Source organism: Oncorhynchus masou, chromosome 5, assembly GCF_036934945.1.
Source record: "Oncorhynchus masou masou isolate Uvic2021 chromosome 5, UVic_Omas_1.1, whole genome shotgun sequence".
Lineage (NCBI taxonomy): Eukaryota > Metazoa > Chordata > Actinopteri > Salmoniformes > Salmonidae > Oncorhynchus > Oncorhynchus masou.
This window is the reverse complement of record NC_088216.1, coordinates 28,082,676-28,102,343: the sequence shown is the minus strand read 5'-3', so window position 1 is coordinate 28,102,343 and position 19,668 is coordinate 28,082,676. Positions and strand designations below refer to the sequence as shown.

At 43.0% G+C, this 19,668-nt stretch overlaps 1 protein-coding gene across 1 annotated transcript; it reads left to right on the top strand.

Annotated features, from left to right (window-relative positions):
* Nucleotides 1–3,849: 3,849 nt before the first annotated feature.
* Nucleotides 3,850–18,326, top strand: LOC135539160 (envoplakin-like). The gene is made up of 22 exons (XM_064965004.1): nucleotides 3,850–4,114; nucleotides 7,041–7,140; nucleotides 7,268–7,422; nucleotides 7,790–7,913; nucleotides 8,264–8,395; nucleotides 8,515–8,556; nucleotides 8,855–9,016; nucleotides 9,209–9,316; nucleotides 9,516–9,611; nucleotides 9,864–9,977; nucleotides 10,668–10,814; nucleotides 11,187–11,341; nucleotides 11,479–11,579; nucleotides 11,915–12,075; nucleotides 12,487–12,623; nucleotides 12,752–12,890; nucleotides 13,188–13,381; nucleotides 13,551–13,701; nucleotides 13,818–13,901; nucleotides 14,022–14,129; nucleotides 14,281–14,373; nucleotides 14,513–18,326. Exons 1-22 carry the CDS (start codon nucleotides 4,062–4,064, stop codon nucleotides 17,900–17,902), a joined length of 5,946 nt encoding a protein of 1,981 aa, XP_064821076.1. The 5' UTR covers nucleotides 3,850–4,061; the 3' UTR covers nucleotides 17,903–18,326.
* The last annotated feature ends 1,342 nt before the right edge of the window (nucleotides 18,327–19,668 follow it).

Below are 19,668 nucleotides of genomic sequence, written 5' to 3'. Positions count from 1 at the left end.
GCGTGACAACTGAGTTTTCCTAATGGTTATGACAAAGTCATGTGAGATGTGGTATGGCATCCATAAAAGGAAATTGACAACCCTGTCCATTGATAAAAGCAGCAATATTTTCCCCTCGGCTATTCTTGAGGAATGCTAATGTTGAGGGCATTACCAAAACACCTCAGGTAACACCTGAATTAGCAAAAACAGTAACGGTTATTATCAATCAATAGGCAAATAATAGCCTGGTTAAACCGAACTGAACATGATGTGATGTCAGGTAAAACAATGGTCAGCGCAATGTTCAGTCTAGTTCAACCAGGCTATAGGCAAATCATTCCTTAATCGTCCCAGTTGCTGTTTATGACATGAGTAAAGTAATTTTTTGGTTGTACATAAGTCGATACTTTACAAAAATATAAACGCAACATGTAAAGTGTTGGTCCCATGTTTAATGAGTTGAAATAAAATATCCCAGAAATGTTCCATGCTGACAACCAGCTTATTTTTCTCAAATGTTGTGCACAAATTTTTTAACATCCCTGTTCGTGAGCATTTCTCCTTTGCCAAGATAATTCATCCACCTGATAGGTGTGGCATATCAAGAAGCTGATTAAACAGCTTGATCATTACACAGGTGCACCTTGTGCTGGGGACAAAAGGCCACTCTAAAATGTGCAGTTTTGTCACACAACACAATGCCACAGATGTTTTTGAGGGAGCGTGTAATTTGCATGCTGATTGCAGGTATGTCCACCAGAGCTGTTGCCAGAGAATTGAATGTACATTTTTCTACCATAAGCCGCCTCCAACGTTGTTTTTGAGAATTTGGCAGTAAGTACAACCGGCCTCACAACCGCAGACCACGAGTAACCACGCCAGCCCAGGACCTTCACATCCAGCTTCTTTACCTGCGGATTGTCTGAGACCAGCCACCCGGACAGCTGATGAAACTGGGGAGTCTTTCTGTCTGTAATAAATCCCTTTTGGGGGAAAAAATCATTCTGATTCGCTGGGCTTGGCTTCCCAGTGGGTGGGCTTATTGCCTTCCCAGGCCCACCCATGGCTGCACCTCTGCCCAGTCATGGGAAATCCATAGATTAGGGCCTAATTAATTGACTGATTTCCTTATATGAACTGTAACTCAATAAAAGCGTTGAAATTTTTGCATGTTGCATTTATATATTTTTTTCAGTATAACATTTTAAAACTATTTAGATAAAATCTAAGGAAAATCAAACGTTCAGTAAATAATAGTTAACTAAATCAAATAATCAAGGCAAACTAGGAAGATTAAACAAAAATCAAACGGCCGTCAAAAGAAATGGGGGTAAATAATCTATCAACAATAAATAAACAAATCTGACTGTCCGGTAATGCATGAGTAATGGAAAAATGAGGGGGATGTGGCTGGCAAACCGATATTTAATTTCAGAATTGGTTCAAGTTAGGATAAGGTTAGGGTCAGAATTAAGGGTTTGGTTAAGGTTGGGAATAAGTTAAGGGTCTGGTTAAGATTGGGAATAAGTTAAGGGTCAGAAGCTATGTTTCCATTAACTTCACCAGTGATTTGTCAACATTTAGAAAGTTTGCATAGAAAATAGATGTGACAATTGCCTGCTAATGTGCGTTTCCATCGAACTGTCTTGTGTCGATAAAAACAGCATCAATAAATTGTTGACAGCCTGTATGCCCTCCCACCTAGTATTTAGAATTCCTTCAGGTGCCTCTCGTACCTTCAAAATGATTCAGCAATTATAATTTATTCAAAAAAACACAATTTCCGTCACTATTTGTCGCGATAAAGAAAAACAAATCCGCCCCTGTCAAACAGATAAAAACATTGTCGATCTTTAGAACATTTTTCCTACAGCTGCCTTTTCCATTACGTTCTTCTTTTTGTGTAAAATTGCTATTGTCGAATAAACCTGGAAACCTGCCTACTTTTGGATTTTCTCTAGTCTGGCGGTCAATAGGATGCTGGTGAGAAAAGTCACTTTACTCTCACCCCATGAGTAACTAAACCCATGAGAGTTTCTGGGTTTATTAGAAACATTGATCACGAGGAAGTTACTTAGTTCCAATTGCCAAGCCCCCTCAAATGTGACCGAGCATATAACAAATGTGTGCTCTCTGCCCCCACTTTACTCTGTTGCAATTGAAGTCTCCAAACCACATTCCTCTCCATCTCCCACTGTTGATAAGCTTAGCAGAAACCCTAATTACGAATGGATGTAGAAGTCTTTTGTTTGGCAAATAAGGACACTATCGATGTATGGAGTATTTGTAGGATTAAAATATTTCGCAGTGGGCCTACTAGTTGAGATGTCCCTTGTCTTAGATCACTCCCAATAAGTAATTCTAGGCCTCTATCCTGTTCCTTGTTGATTGCTGGTCAACCTATTGATAAGAGCATTAATGGCTTTGATATCTGGTTTTATAAAGGTGCACAGCAGTCTCCTGTCCATAGCTAAGTAATTGAGGATAATGTCAAACTTTATTGTAGATTTGTGACAGGCCATCTCAAAGGGGTCGTCCGACGCTAGTTTCTACTTCACAGTAGGGCTGTTTTTGGTTGCAGAAATGGCTTCTTGAAGATGTGAACTTTCACGTGTCTTAGTTACAAACTTGTATGAGAACCATAAATATGAATACAAATGTTAAATGATGAGCCTAGTTTAGCCAAGGAGAAGGCACTGAGCTGTATGGGGAGAAAGACGGGATCCTTCATGGATAGCCATGATGGGCTGAGATAATGGTTGGGTTAACCATACTGACGGTTGGTTGTGTGATTACATGTGAATTCTTAAAGAGATGGGTGGGGCTTAAGAGAGTGGGAACGATGCTGAATGAGCGTTCACAAAGAAGAGCTCCCTAGGAAGTGTGAAAATAATTTTCTCCTAAATGGGATAGTAAGTTGATCAACTTTCAAAGCAGCATAACCTTCCCATGTTTACTCCAACAGTGTATGAAATGCATTTTGAAGCTTTGTATAAAATGTAAAAAACTAAAGCAAGGTCACTTAAATTTGACATAAGCCCGCATAGAGAAATCTGATCACATTTGTGACAGTTTAGCTTGGTTGAAGCCCACTGTAAGGAATATGTACAGGTAATGTATATAACAGACCCAATTTTCTGATGGTATGTGTAAAAGACCATTTCTCTGTTGGAGACATTTTAACATTCTGAACTTTGATTCAGAAAGATGTTTGTTGCTTTTTAAATTCAATGTAATACTTGGAACTGGATTGTGTTACAACAGGGATCATCACACAGTATACCATCTATCGGCCGAGGGCCAATTTTTTTTTTCTAGAGCTGATGGTCGGGCGGCTGGAACATATTTACAAATCATTTATAAACTGCAAATTGACTGCAAGAAGCCCAAACAGATATATTTGACTAAAACATCATAATTTCAAACCTTTCTTACGTTTGCAGATGATCACGTGCCTCTGTATTATGCGTGGGAATACTTGGGAACAGATTTCCTAAATGAAAATCACTTGGAGCTGATTTGCTGGTGTTTTTAGTCTTTTATGTGCAACAATGAACATTTTAAAAACTTGGGGGGGCCAAATAAAACCCCTAAATCCACTAAGATAGGTTTGTACTTCATCTTGCCTTGTAAGGTATCTAATTACCCACAAGCCCATATGTTATTCTACACTGATCCTTATAGAAACGGAATGTTTCTCCAGACTAACTCCCTAGCAAAATAGCGACAGTGACTTTAGAAAACCTCAATGAGTGACAGTGAACTAATGAACGGGGAGGGTTGAACTAGAGAGGTGAGTGAGGAGAAGGAGGAGTGTGTAGAACAGGTTGGCCCGGTCCTGTGGAACTAAATAGATTGTCTGGGTGTTGAGTCGACACACTTGTTAACAGGGAGGGGCACAGGTACTCTTTCAGTCAGCTTAATCATAGTGCTGACACCAACAGGGACACACACTAAAATACGCACAGGGAGTGTGTATCTTATCTGTGACAGCGAGAGAGGAACAGAGATTGTAAGGGGACCAGAGAGACTTGAGTTCTGTCCGTGGAGTGGAACGTCCACTCACCAAAAGACCCAGGATGTTCAAGAAGAAGGACAGTACTACCTTGAAGGGGTCCAGCAAGATCAGCACGTAAGTCTTTAAGGAACGATAGCAAACTCGGTCATGCAACCTCCTCCACCCTACCTCCTTCCTCCTTTCCTCTCCTTTTTCCCTAAACTTGGATTTGTTTCATATTTCCCGTGTTTGCTGTGTTGCCCTCTTTCTCATAGAATCCTCTGGAATCTCCTTTGTTTATTTCATTCCTAACTCCTGGATAATGGAGATTGGAAGACAGATGGTTTACTGTGTGTTTTGGCATGTTGTTGTGGTCAAGAAGACCAACTTTGTTCTATGTAAAGATATGAAGGGGAATGTTGTTTGTATCTTTGGTTGTCTTGATGTTATTGTAGGTTTTTATGTGGCATTAGGTCAGATTTGCTCAGGAGTAGCAGTAGAGGGTCTCCGTCACCTGTGTGTGTGTGTGTTTGTTTTCAGGTCACGTAAAACAGATTCTAAAATTTGATGACGTTTATCAAATGGTACGACTCATTAGATTCACGTTGATTTGGTGACTATTCACGTCATTATAATGTTCCCCGTGGAGGGATATATGATGGCTTCAAGATTTCTACATTACCACGAAAGAGTAGGACATACAGTACGTAGATAAGGTAGATAGGGACACATATTTTTATCAATGGTCATCCATCAATTATGACTCCTATGTCAATGCATCATCAACAGCATAGCCTGTAGGCCTAAATTAGCGATAAATCAAATGTCACCCTATAGAAAAATATGAATCACTTGAGCCTCCCTAAGGTTGAAAATCAAACCTGACCTCGGCAAAGGCAGCTTAGCACCAGGATGGTTGGTGTTCATGTTGAGTCAAAGGAGACTGATGTTAACCTGTACGTCTATGGGTGTAACCCTGGTGGAAAGACTCCCGTGAGAAAGATAGGAATGAAAATGCTTGAAGCGTGAATACATGGAAGGTGTGTTTGATCATTGTGATGCTATAATAACAGGAGGATTGTCTTATAGTATCCATGCACGACACCTGGACTGAGATGAAAGGTAGAGGTGATGACCGTTCAGAGTGAGAGGAGTGCCACTGGTTTCACCCTGCCTCAGGGTCACTGTGTGTCTGATGGCACTGCTGATCAGGGCAGGGCAGATAAGGCCTCTGTCTGTGCTGTTCAGCTGGTTACTCCACTTCCTATGGGTGTTGGCTCACCCTCCCGCCACGGTGGTGCAAATGGGATATTTAAAGGGAATGTCCTTGTCTGATTGATAGACGGCTTGTCTCTCTGTTATTAAACACAATTGAAACATCTGTATCAGCACTGTGAAGGGTGCTACAGTACAACTGTTGATGAAGCATTTAATGACAGCAAAGATATTTTAGTATAGTAGGTCTATCTTAGTTGTGGCGGAGGGCATTCGTGTAAAGTCTAGGGCCTGCATTTAATATGTTTAAGGCACTTAAATATTTCACCCGGTCCATCACCTGTAGAAGTTGTCATTGGAGGGATAGTGGTGTTTAAAGAGGAGGTTTGTGAGTCCTGTAGTGCTGGTATTTAAAGGGGAGGTTAGTGACTTCAGTGCTGGTATTTAAAGGGGAGGTTAGTGACTTCAGTGCTGGTATTTAAAGGGGAGGTTAGTGACTTCAGTGCTGGTATTTAAAGGGGAGGTTAGTGACTTCAGTGCTGGTATGGTCCACAGGGGCAGGTTGACGTGAGAACACAGATCTACGTATTACTGAATCTGTCATCTTATGCTGCTGGTACAAGCATATGTAATCTCATTACATCATAATACATGTTTTACTGTTGATAACAACACTTTCATGTCAAAATTGCTCCTTAGGTTAAAAGGAACATGGGCAAAAATGTTGGGGTCGTCAAATGTAGTCAGTTCAGCAAATTCAACTGCACAGTTAAAGTAGTGGACTATTTTCTACACATGCGCTGTATATCACCTGAATTGGTGAAATGAAGTGATCCCAACTCAGATGAAGTTGTAAGATGACAGTTACATACTGTATTTTACAGTTTATCAGGCAATCTGAATAGCCTGGATTCAAAGCTGTGGAGAAGTATTCAACACACTTCCAACACTCTGGAGATCAATGCTCTACCTTGAACACTGCCCTGGGAGAGTACCCACTAGGTCGGCAGAGAGAGAGAGCAATACAGGTCGTCACAGTCACACAGAGGGAGTGACAGAGAGACAAACAAATAGTTGAGAAAGACAAACAAACAGCATTTTTGGGAATTCTCAGGTGGGGCAGGGGAAGTGATTCACCCTCCTGTTGATCCCAGGTCATTACCTCTAGAGACCATTGGTGTACGTCCCAATTGGCACACTATTCCCTACGTAGTGCACTACATTTGACCAGAGACATGGTCAAAAGTACTGCACTACGAAGGGAATAGGGTGCCTTTTGGGACTCACATTGGTTTCAGTTCAAGAGTCTTATGTAGGGCCAGGAGTTTTTCCTGAACATCAAGAACTCAGTGCCCTAGTTATAGGTCCTAGCTATGGCCCAGAGTTCTTCCTGGTCAAGTCACAAAGACTTGGTCCTAGTCATACATTTGGACTTTTGCTAGTCTTGGATAAAGTGTTGATTTTGGACAAAGGGAAGTTAGTTCACGGAGGACATCTTCACACACATCTACTCTGTCTGTGTCACTGTCTATTCTTAGCCTGTGGTTTTATATCTAATTATTTGGCGTGTTAGGTTTTGTAATTGGATAGCTTACACAAGGATAATGGCCTCAGCATCCATCTTAAATGTTTCGAACCTTGACCTTCATTGGTCACTTAAGTCAAGGACAACAACTCAGACGCTCGTAAATGGTCCAAAACTTTAAAAAAAAAAATATTGATAGGATTCAGACAGAGATTCCATCTCCACATTCCTCTCTCTGCCTCTTTCCTCTTTGCATTTTGTATCTTCTTTGCTATTTTTCTAAATCAGATCTTTAACCTTTAACCTTTGCCCTCTAAACAGTTCCACAGCCAACGACTTGGCCTTGGTGATTGCACGCATGCAAAAGAATTCCGACCAGGTGGAGAAAGATGTCCTCCGGGCCGAAGAGCTACTTGCTGTGGTGAGAACACATACCGACGGTCTCTCTCTTTCTTTCTCTCTAAATAATAGTGTTTCCATGGACTTAAATTCTGGCCACTATTCGTTCTCTGGACTCACCTACTGTCTTCACCCCCATTGCCATGTAGGATGAAGAGAATGAGAAGAAAAACCGGCCCTTCCAGCACCAGAAAGTGGTGGCAAGCAACCTGTCTGAGGCTGAGGGCCTGCTGAATGACCTCTTCCTGGATGTGGACAAGGCCAAGAAGTACAAACACCCCCAAGGCAGCGAGATAGAGAGCGAGTGAGTGACCTCTTCTAGGCCCATCCCACTGGGCACAGACGTGAATTCAACGTTTATTCCACATTGGTTCAACACAATTTCATTGAAATGATATGGAAAAAATGTTGATTAAACCAGTGTGTGCCCAGTGGGATATCTCTTATGAATGCTGATATCATTTGGGCTCTTTAGCTGCTTCAAAAAAATGTGTCTCTGCAGAAATCCATCTTTCCCTTTAAGACATTTGATCATTGGGGGATACAGTAAGGTCCAGCCTGATTTATTTACTAAAATGTGTTTCTCTTGCCAGTTCTCTTTGTTATCATGCTCATGCTAAACATACGAAACGTATTTTCCCCTCCCTTCCTCAACCTTTTGGTCATTCCAGTGTCAGTCACCTCCATGACCGCTGGCTGAAAGACTGTGCCTTCTACCGGGACATCTATGAGCCTGTCAACGATGTGGAGCTGAAGCCCAGAATCGACTGGGCTTCAGTGCTCAATCAGAAACAGGTAAAATCAAGTGTCCTCTTCTTCTTTGGCAACTAACTTAAGACCAAGCCTCCCTATTGTAAACATCCTTATAGAATCATGGTGCTCATCCCCTTGACAAACTGTTCTGTTGACCAATCCAAACTGAACTTTACTTCAGTTGTACTATATACTGACTGACTTAGCTAACACAACAGTACACAACACAACTAACACAACAGTACACAACGTTAAGTTCATTGTTATCCTACAGTTCATGTTCATTTAAGATACCCCATAAGAATGCATACTACCATAAAGCCTCTTTAGTTTTCTTCTGAGTCTAATTGTGTCCATGACTGACCATACCCTTCTGCGTGTCTGTCTCTCAGAGGGAGGTGAACACAGAAGAGTACGGGCCCACCATGGCTGACCTGAAGAAGCAGATCGCTGCCCACAACATACTGCACAAGGAGATCGAGGCCTACAGCTCTCAGCTCAGCCTCAGCTCCACCAGCACCAAGGTAACCCCTTCAACTCTCTCATCTCCGTGACGATGAATTCAAGGGTTCATGGATTTAATGGACGTGTTGGGAAACATCTTGTATCTAGTGAACATGACAACAATTCATTCGTGTTTCAGGAGGAGTATGCTGCCATCAAGAAACAATACAACAATATTTTGGTAAGTCATAGTTATCATATGGGTACTATGGGATCCAGAGGAGGCTGGTGGGAGGAGGTATAGGAGGATGGGGTCATTGTAATGGCTGGAATGGAATAAATGGAACAGAGTCCAACATGCGGTTTCCAAATGTTTGATGTGTTTGATACCGTTCCATTTATTCCTATAGCTCCTCCCACCAGCCTCCTCTGATGGGATCGGTGGGATTTCACTTTCAACCTAAAAGTAATTGAAACATATGTTCTCTTTTTGGTGTGGCTCTTTACAGTTGTTATATAATATTGTTCTATTCCCACAGGACAATTCAAAATGGCGGCACCACTACCTAAGCAGTCTGTATGACTACATGCAGTGCTGTAACAAGGAGTTGACTTATCTCGGAGACGAACAGACAAAAATCCTGAAACAGGACTGGAGCGACCACATGTTGGACCCTCCAGACGTCCGTAGACAGTATGAGGTGAGAGTCCATCTTAGGGGTCAAATAGAGTGTCACTCAATGTCAATAAGACTTAATATAACAATAAAGTATGAAACTGTTGCTTGAGGAGCTGCTTCATAGGTTTCTGGCATGGATGTACATTTAGTTTTCCATTACTGAATGAGCCATGTTCAGGGGCATCATATTTCATTAAAAAAAATATTCAATCAGAACTTCAAGAACAACAGCTTGCTGTCCCATGAAAGCGAAGTGAACAAACTCCAGGATGACGGTGATCGACTCCTTGAGCTGAAGCACCCGGCCAGCACCACAATACAGGTACATGCCAATAACCAATTAAAACTTTAAGTACACCTCCCCTTCTAGACTATTAGCATTTTACATTGTCTTCAATCAAGAATCAATCACTCTTCTATAGATTAGACTTCTACATTTAGGTCCACCAAGTTTACAATGTTCCTGAAAGATATCGAGATTTTCCCTTTACGTGATGCCTTCATCTTTATACCTGTTTCAGGCTCAGAGAGATTCTTTGCGGAATGAGTGGCAGAAGTTCCTCAACCTGTGCATCTGCCAAGAGACCCATCTGGATTACATCGAGGATTTCAAGAAGGTACACGTCACTCAGAATACATTAACAAGGCTTCATAGTATCTACATCAGCTTAGAATAATATTCAGATTCCTGATTTTATTGTCAGAATGGAAAGGGTATCTTCTGTTTGGTTTTGAACCAGAAATGTCCCTAAGCACATTACCATAGACATTCAAACTGCAGCATGATCAGTAACCTGGATAGGTCAAAGATACTGTATGTGAAAAGGGTACCATGTTCTGATGTGTTGTCTGTCTGCGTCCCTGTTCAGTACCAACTAGATGTGGAGACACTATCGGAGTCTCTGAGTGAACTCAACTCTAGCCTGAAGAAAGTGGAAGGCACAACTGGGAAGAGTGGCTCAGCGATGACTCTTCAACTGGAGGTAAAATAAGATATTGTTTATTAGTCCATACTAGATGGAAATGTGTCTTCTGCTTTTTTTCCCAGCCTCTCCGACACACACACACACACACACACACACACACACACACACACACACACACACACACACACACACACACACACACACACACACACACACACACACACACACACACACACACACACACACACACACAAATACAAATATAGGTAATGCCAGGATGTGAACACTATTATCTATTGTACATCTGGATGCAGTTCCAATCTCATTGAATCTTGGGTGTTAACTTGCGCAGTAAACTTTCAACACACCCAGGAAACATAAAGACGCAACATTGCATTTCATATTGAACAAAAAAAAATAAAACCCATGCTTTTACCTCTGCACATTTATTATCAATGTAAAATACATGTACAAAAACCATTTTCAAGACCAGCCTTTTTTCTACAATGTCACTTTGTGGGCTTTAACTCCCTGCACCACAATAGGGAAATAAATGATAGTGTGTGTGTTAACACTTCACTTTTAAAGACATTGCATCTCTTTCACACATTATCAGATGTTATCATGACATTACCCTACTACATTATGTAAATAATGTGAAGAAAAAGGGTTATGCCGAAATGCAATGCAGGTGGTCCTAATTCCGCAATTTCGCTTTACCACTCTTTCTCCTTCTCTCTCTCTCAGGCGGAGGAGAGCACGGTGCAACGTAACGAGCAGCTCTTGGCTGACCTGAGAAAGAGGAGCACCACCATCGCCCCCCTCAAGCTGCGCCGCTGCCCGCCCACCAGGTCCACCACCGTCGATTCCCTCTGTGACTGGAAGACTGAGAAGGTATGACCAGCTGCTCTGACCTCTCACCTTTTAATTTTGACCCTGTCCTGGAGCCTCCACCACAGGTTACGGTATGAAGTCAAAGCGGGTTCCAAACCTCTGTAGAATCTTTGATAAAGCTACCAAGCAATGACGTGACTACTAGAATAGAATAGAATGCTCTACCATGGCACTGAGAGGTGTGTCAAGGCATGCGATGTAATGTAGGCTCATGTAAACATCACAAAACCAAACATTACTGTAACTATGGAACTCACTAAAGTAAATTAAAGTTCCTAGATACCTCAGTATTGGGCATTGTGTTTGTAAGATGAAAAGGAATATTTACATGTGATCCATTCTGAGGAAAGTTCTCTCTTTGTGTTCTTTTAGGCTGATCTCACTCGAGGGGACAAGTTCACCCTCAAGTCGAATTCAGACGTTGAGAACTGGAACGTATTGACCAGCAGTGGGGCAACCAAAACCTTTCCAGGGGTCTGCTTCCTGATCCCACCCCCTGACCCAGAGGCCATTGCCACCGTAGACATGTAAGCAACAGGAGAATATGTCATTTATGTCAATTATATGACAAGCATATGGAAAAATAATACGTCAATTTTGTGAATTAAAATGCCTCAGTTCAAACGATTTTTCTTTGTGTGTGTGTGTGTGTGTGTGTGCACAGACATGGTGATGTGCTTGACGACATCAAGAAGAGGAGGGCTGCTTATTTAGGCACAATGAAAGACAAGATCCGTTGTGTCGAAGAGAAACCCGTATACACAGGTGAGAAAAAGTTGCTCCATTAATCCCAGTACCCCAAAACAAAGCCTTCCAAATAACTCTGGAACTGATACTGTTACTGCTATGATTCTTAACTGTAAATAAGGAGAAATGGCTTCTCCAACTTTTGATTCAACATTGTCCCTAAACCACATTGTGATATCACATTCAATTCATCACATCATGTAAACCCCAAGCTAAAGTGTATTTATGGGACATGTGTACATATACAATGTGTGAAATGAACTACGGCTGCAGATATAATGGCACCCTATTCCCTACATAGTGCACTACATTTGATTAGGCCAGATTATCATTGCCCTGTGTCCCCCACGTAGCCCCACCGTCCAACCCCAAAGCTGAAGCCGTGGCCAGTCAGCTGGATAAGCTGGATGAGGACCTGGTCAAAGCCAAGCAGGGCATGTTGAGCCGTCTGAGGGCCCCGCTGGACCGCAGTGACCCCACCGCCGACCTGGCCAAGAGGCTGAAGGAGCAAGAGGTGAGAGAGAGTCTTGTTTTTAACTGTATTGAGACAGATACAAGTGGAAATGAGCAAGGAGACAGAGAAGGAGGGAAAAAGAGAGTAGAGGTAGAGCCGGGAGTCGTACCCATTACCCATTAGACCAGCCTCAGGCACAGTCTAAGGGGACAACCGAAATTGCACCCTATTCCACTACTTTTGATAGACGTCTACCAGCCATTGTAACTGTACAATATATCTTCATGCTGTTAAACTCACTAAATCTGAATAATTATAGGTTGACATTGATGACATTGATGGATTCGTGCCTCCTAAAGATGATGATGACAATGATGATGAGTCTAATGTCTACGGCGATGATGATGATAGTTATGCTATTGTTGGTGAGGATGGTACTGATCCTAATGATGGTGGTTGTATCTCTTGTAGAAAGCAGCAGATGCTCTGGCAGCTTTGGAGCAGCCGAAGTTGGAGAAGGACATCTCCAAAGGCCTTGCAGCCAAACTTCATGCTGCCAAGGACAAGCAAGATAGCATCACAGCCCTGGCCGACCTATTTAACAAGAAGTACAACCATTTTACAAACATACATTATCACCGATCACTTGTCTTATCGATATATTATCAGAAAATAGAATCAAACAGCAGATCTTGCTGTTAATTATTATTATTATTTTTTGCCATTTCTTCTATAGGGCTAATGCATCTCTGAACCTGGAGAAGCAGATCAAGAAAGTGGATGGCATCGTCTCTGGCTTTGAGGAAAAGCTGAATAAGGATGGCCCTATCCCAGATATCCCTAATGCTATTCAGGCCCGCACCCAGGAGATCCAGGTGGGTGGGACATTACCAGTGCACCCTATTCCCTATATAGTGAACTACTTTTGACCAGGACCATTGCCTACACTGCCTTGGATTAGTGTGCCATTCTGGACACAACTCAACTTTCTCAAGAGAACCAAATAGATTCTACAGTATCCTTGAACAAATTGGACCAGAGAATACCCTAGTAGTTGACTTAAAATAAATAATAAAGGACTATATCATTTGACTGCACATATCAGTCATCCCTTCTAACTGAGCTAAAAGCACCCCACCAGGACACATATTTATCATATCGGTTCTCTACAGAGTCTGCGTAAGGATGTGGCAGGCTCTCAGGATGAACTGAAGAAGCTGGGCCAGGACCTGGAGACCAGCGAGCAGCTGTGTAGTTCCCTGCAGCAGGGCTACCAGGAGTACTGCCCAGACATCCATCGCCAGGGGACCCAGGTCAAACAACTACAGAACCGCTACTCTAACGTCAACAACCAGCTGAAGGAGAGGTGAGCCCAGGGCCACTTTGCCTGTTAGCTAACGTTGACCACACACACCATGTCTGCAAATATATGGTATCAAAATAGTCCATTTATTTGCTTGAACGTCAGATGAAAATAATAATTGTTTTCAGTTTGTCACCACAAAAGTGTTTTTCATTGCGTTTTTCTGTCTCAGAGAGGGCCTCTTGCAAGAGGCTGCAGGCAAGAACCAGGAATTCCAGAACACAAGCAAATCTCTGAACTTCTTCCTGAAAAATCTGCCCGACAACAAGATCAGCCCCAGCGATGACCTATCACAGGTCAACTCCAAGCAGACCTCCCAGAAGGTCAGTCTGTTTGTGTTGTGTGTCAAGAAACTCTGAAATTGTTGGTGATATTCTTAAAATATCATTGTAAGACACATATTTTGCAATCAAGTTTAATTTAGTAATTTTTATTGCAGAGGGTGGTGGATGACATCAAGAGGAAGGGAGACGACCTGGACAGAGTGCTTGACCTTTCCCAAGATTTGCAGAATATTCTCAATGTAAGACTCCGATTAAGTTACATTATCCTACTGCATCATGATTAACCTTGTATTTGTGTAACAGATATTTGAATATTTGGATATTGAATAATACAATCTTTATTTCAACTGCTTGTGCAGGAATATGAGGTCAACACTGACAAATACAGCAGCACCCTCGACAATGTGGGAGGCAAAGATTCCAAAACACGTCACACCTCCACCCTTGCTGATACTGTGCAGAACCAGGTAATCCACAAAGGATGGAAGTCAATAGACACAAATGACATTCATGTTTATCCACTTCTATGCAGACCAATGTAGGGCGCGTCATGTTTTCCTGCATGTTTTCTTGAGCACTGTGAGCTGAAGGTTGGCTGTGCTTCTTTGTGTATTACAGGAAAAGGCTGTGGTGAACCACTATGCTAAAACATCAGCTGAGAATGACCAGCTGCTCAATCAGATGGGCTTTGCTAAGAACCTCATCGCTCAGGTGAGTTGGAAAATCTAGCTAAACATAACTTCTTTCCCACTGCCAGTTTTGATCAATTGAATGCGTTTAGGATACAAAATTATGAATTTTCCCTGAAATTGCTTCTAAAACTATGCTTTTTTTGTTTGACATTTTGCAGAAACATGAGAAACAATCCATAGAACCAACCATAAAATCAACCATGAACATAAAGAGCCTGCAGCAAGAGTTGAGTGCGGAGAGCGATAGACGCAGCCGTGCTGAGACTGACGTGGCAACGTTCAAGACCAGGATGCTGTCTCTGAAGAGCCGTAAAGGGATGCATCGAGTTGAGGAGAAGGAGGTACTCGAGTACTACCGAGACCCTAAACTGGAAACCGACCTAAAAGATCTTGAGGACCAAATCCACAAAGAGGCCTTGAAGCGCAGCCGTACCCAGGGTGAGATCGAGGGTGTGAAAATCAAAATCGCTACTTTTGGGGACGACCTCAAGTGCATCAAGCCCAAACTGGTGACTAGAGAGGTGACTGAGTTTGAGAGAGATCCTCAGTTGGATGTAGAAGCCTCCAAGTTAAAAAATGAGATCAGCAAGATAAAGAATGAGGTTCGAGTAAAAGAGGGAGAAGTCATTCAACAGAAGACAGAGGTTACCATCCTGAATGCTACAAGACCCAACATCAGGGAGAAGGTTATGAAAAAGGAGGTGATTCGATTGGAGAAGGATCCAGAGATGCTCAAGGCTGTTAAAACCTTTGAGAAGGAAATCACAGATGAAGGCAACAAGAGCAAGACTCTGAATGACGAGATCTTCCAAACAAGGAGCCAGATCAATGCATTGGAGAGGATCATTCCCACCATTCAGCCCAAGGTGGTCACCAGGGAGGTGAAGAAAGTCGAACAGGACCCTGAGCTCATCAATGAATCCAAGAGGATTCGATCAGGCCTAGAGGGAGAGAAAATTGAGACAGACTCCCTGGTCAAGGAGGTCTCTCAGCTCAAAATGCGGTATAGCGAGGTGGGGCAGTGGAAGCCCAAGGTCGAACTCAAGGAAATTGTCAATGAGATCTACCGCATAGATCCACAAACAGAGTCGGAGATAAAGCGTCTGAAGAAAGATGTTCAAGACTTCAACAAGCAGCGTTCTGACTTACAGGACCAGATCACTCTGGTCATGGTCGATCTGGAAGCCCTGCGTTCCAAGAAGCCAAAGGTGGAGCTGAAGGAAGTCATCCAAGACGTGGTGAAAGAGGAGAGGAGCCCTGAGAACGAAAGAGAGATACAGAGGCTCAATGATCAGGTGAACCATGTGCACCGAACTTACAATAATATAGAGGACCAGATTAACCTCCTGAGAAAAGAGAGGGATGAGTGGAAAGCAGAAAAATCCAAGGTGGAGACAAAGCTGATGACCAAAGATATCTTCAAGTATGAGGATGATCCACTCTTGGAGAAGGAGGCAGATCGGCTGAGAAAGGAGGTACGCGATGAGCAACAGTGTCGCCGTACCACGGAGGAGATGGTGTTCGACCTGCAAAACAAGTACATCCTGCTGGAGAGACAAAAGCCAGAGGAAAAAGTGGTGGTGCAGGAGGTGGTGCGTCTACAGAAGGACCCCAAGCAAATAGTTGAGCATGATAAGCTTGGCAGGAGCTTGGATGAGGAGGTTAAGTCCCGCCGGCAGCTTGAGCTTGAGATGCAAAAACTTAAAACCTTAGTGGAGGAGAAGGAGAACATCCTAAAGCAGAGTGATGAACATCAGAAGAAGATTAAAGTGGAGTCTGAACTGAAACAGATCAAACTGCGCATCAAAGAGCTGGAGAATGCCCCACCGCCCATCGAGGAGAGTATCGTTGTCGAGGAGGTCCTGAAAGTTGAGAGAGACCCTAGACTGGAGAGGATGACCAACGGTCTTCGCTCAGACATGGACAAGGAAACCAATGACGTCCTGAATATTCAGAGAAACATCAGGAACACTAATGTCAAGCTTGAGCTCATTCAGCGAGAAAAGGCCGTAGAAAAGACGGTGTACAAAGAGGTGATCCGGGTGGAGAAAGACCAGGCTGTAGAAGCAGAGAGATACCGCCTGAAGGGCCTGGTGTCTCAGGAGAAACATGCCAGGCAGGACCTGGAGGAAAAAATCAAACAGCTCTCTGACAAACTCAACCGACTGAATGGCAGTCAGTCGAGCACTTCTCGGGAAGAGACAAGTCTCATTCTGGCAAGGGACGCCTCGCAGAGGGAGAAAGACAATCTCACCCGGGAGCTGAGGAAGTTGGAGTCTGAGAGGCAAGACATCAGCTTATCGTTCCAGCAGCAGACCAAACTGATGAGTGAGAGAAGCCAGATCAACAGACAAAAGAGCGTCAAGATGGAGTCTGACGTGCAGCGTCTGGAGAGGGAGATACTGGACGAGAAAGACACGATCCACCAGAAAGACAACGCCATCAGGATACTCCAGAGGGAAAAGGAGAAGGAAGACAATACAGAGACCCAGACAAAGGGGACCAATGTCTCCACTAAAATCACCATCTTGGACCCTGATACTGGCAAAGAACTATCTCCATATGAAGCCTACCTGCAGGGACTGATCGACCGTGCCCAGTACATGCATCTGCAAGAGCTGGAGTGTGATTGGGAGGAAATAACTTCGATGGGACCTAATGGGGAGACCTCTGTGCTGCAGGATCGCAAGAGCGGCAAGCAGTACTCTATCAAAAATGCCTTGAGAGATGGAAAACTGACCCAGTATGATTTGCAAAAATACAAGGATGGGAAAATGCCAATTTCAGAGTTTGCACTTCTTGTCGCAGGTGAAAAAGAAAAACAGCCCAAGTTCAACTCAATCACATCAAAGCTGGAATCCTCGCTAAAGTCGTCCCCTACCAGCAGCGCCCCTGTTCCTGCCCCTAAGGAGAGATATCCTATCGCTGGTGTAATTGACACAAACACCGACACGTGCTTCTCCATACGCAGTGCAGTGGCCCGCAAGCTGATCGAAAGCGGTACGGCACAAAAGCTGTTGGAAGCACAGGCTGCTACAGGGGGCATCGTTGACATCAGCAACAAGGAGAGATACTCGGTCCACAAAGCAGCCGAGAGGGACCTCATCGATTCGAGCCAACTGCAGAGTCTACTCAATGCCCAGAAGGCCTACACTGGCGTGGAGGACCCCACGACCAGAGAACGCCTGTCGGTGGGAGGGGCCGTCCTGAAAGGTTGGATGCCCAAAGAAACTGCCCTGCGTTACATGGAGGTGCAATACCTGACAGGAGGGCTGGTAAATCCCAACAACACAGACCGTGTGGGCATACAGGAGGCCATTGGAGCCAAGATGATTGACAGCACCATGATGAGAGAGCTTCAGGACGAGTACAACTACGCCAAGGAAATCGTCGACCCCACAACAAAGGATAAAATCAACTACAAGCAAGCGATGGCCCGCTGCAAGACAGATCCTCAGTCTGGCCTACTGATGCTACCTGCTTCCTCCAAAGTGTCTGGCAGCAGCTACACCCCTACATACAATTCTCATAGATTTTCTCCTAGATAATAGACCTGTTAACAGTGTGCTTGGAGGGTATTCTTGTCTCTAGGGTGATTTTTAATATGAAGTCAAATTATATTGTATAAACTTAAATATCAATACTACCCAGAATGTATAATTTTAATTTTGTCTGAAAATATTGCGTAGCTCACTGTAAGGTCATGATTGTTGCTGCTGAGTTGCTTTTGTTTACCGAAATTCTTTGGAGATGGCAGAATCTACTTTAAAAAAGGAAAGACACAAAGGAGTTTTATGTTTTTAAAAAATGTATCCTTGATATTATTGTTTTACTAGAGCTGATGGGACATGGTGCAATGTTATTGACTAAGTTTTGCTTGTCTATTTCTTATTTCCCTGACACTGATCCTTTTAAATGCAACCTTGATACTGTATCAAGAAAATAATTACTCATTAAAGATTATATTGTCAACATGCTTGCTTCTTCAATTCCAACAAAATAAAATAATTAACTACCAAAAAATAAAGCAACACGATAACACACACCTCGTCCATAAATACATCTAATATCAAATCAAGAAGAATTTATTTGTTTCTCACAAATATACATTTCCAAGCTTACATATCAGTTTTCATTCACAAATATAACCATTGCATACATGGCTACATCAAACATTCTCTCTTATCTTAGATTAGCTACAATAAGAATATAAGTATGCATTTTCTTGATCTACTTCATACACCTGACCCAACATTCAGTGAACCTGCCTAACTCTGTCAGCAGGAAGAGGGTGACTTCCAGAATTGATATCGTATGACAAATAGTGGCAGGACTCTACAGTGCACCAGAACAAGCAGCCTTTCTGTATCGAATCAGGATTTCCTCCGAAGTCTTTTTATATCCCAATTCCACCCTTCGCCATTCTAAATTAGCGAAAGGCGGAGTCTCATAATTCCTGACATCCCCATGTAAATCGGCTATTTGGGAAAATGTCCCGACCGTAAAAAATCTGACCTTTTGACACGATCCATCTGAGGTCATATAAACATTACAACAAGTCATTCAATTCCACCTGGTTCATAACTTTCCACTAGTAGCACTGTATCAGATGAATTCTTATTGGGGTCCAGGTCAGAGAGGAGCAGTTGGCCGAGCAGCATCTCCCTTGCTCTCCCCCCTCTCTCTGAAGTAGCTCCTCTGTTCATTGACACCTCTCTGTAGCAGGACAAGGTTGACCCCATCCACACAGTTCAGCACACGGGCATGGGCCAATCACACCATCACCTCCTGTGAAGAGATAGGTATGTGGGTTTTGGGAGTTGCAAAGCATATAAACCAAATAAAAACCTCATCTTACCCTCTGCTTTTTCAATCTCGCCCAGAACTATGTACTGGGCTCCAATGATGGGGTCAAAGGGTTCCACAAATGTAGTCTGAACAACAACTTGGTGCTGCATGCTGGATAGATAGTGTAGCATTTTCTAGATTCACCAATCTAGAAAATGAACTGGTCTGTTAGCCATGCAATCCCAAAAGGTATTTAAAAAAAATACGATTATTAACTATTATTAGGTATATTGTGTTAAAAACAGTACCAGGGGAGGCTGCTGACGGAAGAACGGCTCAAAATTATGTCCAGAACGGAGCGAATGGAAACCATGTTCCATGCATTTGATAACATTTCACTGATTCGCTCCAGTCATAACCACGAGCCCGTTCTCCACAATTAAGATGCCACCAACCTCATGCGGTAGACACTCCTCACCTTCCAAGTGTTCTCACTGAATCTCCCTCCTTGACTGCACCAGAGTTG

Coding starts and splice junctions, on each gene's coding strand:
- LOC135539160 (XM_064965004.1), top strand. CDS start 4,062: ATGTTCAAGAAGAAGGACAGTACTACCTTGAAGGGGTCCAGCAAGATC. Junction 9,017..9,208: donor ACGTCCGTAGACAGTATGAG/GTGAGAGTCCAT, acceptor ATATTCAATCAG/AACTTCAAGAACAACAGCTT. Junction 14,374..14,512: donor CTAAGAACCTCATCGCTCAG/GTGAGTTGGAAA, acceptor GACATTTTGCAG/AAACATGAGAAACAATCCAT.